Source organism: Colobus angolensis, unplaced genomic scaffold (genome assembly GCF_000951035.1).
Source record: "Colobus angolensis palliatus isolate OR3802 unplaced genomic scaffold, Cang.pa_1.0 Scaffold3, whole genome shotgun sequence".
NCBI lineage: Eukaryota > Metazoa > Chordata > Mammalia > Primates > Cercopithecidae > Colobus > Colobus angolensis.
The window spans coordinates 321149-323625 of NW_012116265.1; the positions used below are offsets into that span (position 1 = coordinate 321149).

Consider the following 2477-nt stretch of genomic DNA (forward strand, 5'->3'; position numbering starts at 1 on the left):
TCCCAGCTACTCAGGAGGCTGAGGCAAGAGAATCTCTTAAACCTGGGAGGTAGAGGTTGCAGTAAGCCAAAGGTTTCAGTGAGCCGAGAATGCACCACTGCACTCCATCCTGGGTGACAGAGCAAGGCTCCATCTCAAAAAATAATAACAATTTTAATTAATTAATAACCCGCTTATTTTCATTGAACACATTGTTTCCATCTTCTATTTGTAAGTTATTTCTAGCCTTTCAACATTTACCATTTAGTCTCTTCCCAAATAGTTTTCTAAACCGGTAGCATTGGGGCACATGTTCTCAGGGCCTCCTGAGACTGTGTCACAAGCCATGGAAAAAATTTTTTTTAATTAAAAATAGCTGGGCATGGGAGCTCACGCCAGTAATCCTAGCACTTAGGGAGTGCTAGAGGGAAAGAAAGCTTGAGCCCAGGAGTTCGAGACCTGCCTGGGCAACATGGCAAGACCTCATTCTCCACAAAAAAGAAAAATATAAAAAATAAAACCATTAAAAGTACTAATAATTTAGCTAGCCATTACCAAGAGGAAGAACAAATTCTGCTTATCAAGACAGCCATTACCTTAATACATTTTTTAGCAATGCCTCATAAGCTGACAGCAAGTATAAACAGCTGGCTTAGCTGCAACAGAATGAATCGGTGTTCTAAGTGTGAAGAATTTAAAGCAAGCCAAGTAACTGTATAAAATTTAAATTTTATGATCATGTCTGGACCTTTTTACACTTAACACAATGGAAATGTTCATATTCATTTTTTTTCCCCAAAGGAAAAATTTCTGAATCATCACTATGTTGCACAGTAGAATAGAAATATGAATTCAGGTACTTAGTCAAGTTTCTAAAGAATGCAAATAACAGACACGATTTAACTTCCAAAATCTGAAGTCATCAACATGATTTTGTAGTACTCTATCTCAGGTTTTACCTAAAAATTCATTATTATTCAGATAAAGATAGCCCCCTGATCACATGTTTTTAAAAAGCCTCTGCCCCACCACAACTTCCTGAGATCTGTGAAGAAACTGCAGTCTTGTGATCAGACTCCATATAGGACTGGCAGTTTTGTAATCGTAGGGAAAAAACGGTGACTGATTTTATGTGTCAATCAGTTGTAGTCTGCTGATCTGATTAGAAGCCTTGACAAATGCCTGGTGGCGATTGCAAATAACTGCCAAGCATATAGGGATGATACAGTAGCCCACTGTTTTGGGATCAGCTCTTGTACAAGAGTATAGGAACAAAAACATCTGTAAGTAAGGTACCAGAAAAATAATTGTCCACAGCCAAAAAGGCAAGGAGAGTAATCGAGCTTTCAAGGAGTGTGTCCATGTGGTTCCTTCAAGGGGCTCCTCAGGGTGCTGTTGAATGTGTTCCAAGGCCAGCCTATTATAAGTCTCATTGATTTCAAAAACATAGTAAAATGCTGCCGCACTTGCTAACAGATACAATCCCACTCCAATCCATCCCATCCGCTGACGGAAATTCATCATTCTCCATGCTCTGTGCCTTCAAATTAAAAAAGAAAATACAATTAGGGTCTTGTAGTACTGTCACGGCAACTACTCCAAATGTACTTGCTTCATCTCCAAGAATTCTAGGTCGGGCGCGGTGGCTCACGCCTGTAATCCCAGCACTCTGGGAGGCCGAGGCGGGCGAATCACGAGGTCAGGAGATCGAGACCATCCTGGCTAACATGGTGAAACCTGTCTCTACTAAAAATACAAAAAATTAGCCGGGTGTGGTGGCGGGGGCCTGTAGTCCCAGCTACTCGGGAGGCTGAGGCAGGAGAATGGCCTGAACTCGGGAGGCAGAGCTTGCAGTGAGCCGAGATCGCGCCACTGCACTCCACCAGCCTGGACGACAGAGCGAGACTCCGTCTCAAAAAAATAAAATTAAATTCTAAAGCATCCCACTAACACACTTAAGATTTAAAATAATTAAACACCTATTAAGAAATGTAAAACTTAGAGATTTTGTGTAATAGTTACAATAAAAAAAAACAAAAAACAAAATAACCATTGATTTCAGTATATATTGAGTTCTGTTTTTTAACGGGAATCTCTCAGAATAAATCACTGCATCCTACTTAAACAGGTCCATAATACCCGCCCTCCAGAAACTGGAATTAAACTAGTTTCCCACAGCACATTTCACTTTGACAGGTGAAACACTTTCGGCTTTACAGTACTGCTTCAGATGTGAACGCGGGGTGCTACAAGTCAAGCCCCCAAGTTAAGACAGTAACTCCTAAGCACTTACAATGGTCCCGAAAATCTTCCTGTTCCCACGGCAAGCGTTAAAGAGTCATTCAGCTCTGAATAATCGGGTGGCTTTGGCATTTCAGAGAAAGCCACCATAAAATAAATCCCCTGGGTCACCCGGCTAGGAGAAAGGTGAGCGCCGCCAGCCTGGAGCACCAGCTACTAGTGATTAAGAACGGCGTGACTGCGGCGGGTCACGCGCG

At 41.9% G+C, this 2477-nt stretch overlaps 1 protein-coding gene across 1 annotated transcript; it reads right to left on the reverse strand.

Moving 5' to 3' along the window:
• Positions 1 to 688: 688 nt before the first annotated feature.
• Positions 689 to 2477, reverse strand: TMEM251 (transmembrane protein 251). Its single transcript, XM_011949372.1, has 2 exons — positions 2273 to 2477; positions 689 to 1519 (listed from the first exon to the last, which is right to left on the reverse strand). The coding sequence occupies exons 1-2, from the start codon at positions 2368 to 2370 to the stop codon at positions 1108 to 1110; spliced, it is 510 nt and encodes a 169-aa protein (XP_011804762.1). The 5' UTR covers positions 2371 to 2477; the 3' UTR covers positions 689 to 1107.

Excerpts from the sequence above, each read along its gene's own strand:
- TMEM251 (XM_011949372.1), bottom strand. The coding sequence starts at position 2,370 with ATGGTGGCTTTCTCTGAAATGCCAAAGCCACCCGATTATTCAGAGCTG. Across the intron at positions 1,520-2,272 it reads GGAAGATTTTCGGGACCATT|GCACAGAGCATGGAGAATGA; the intron begins GTAAGTGCTTAG and ends TTTAATTTGAAG.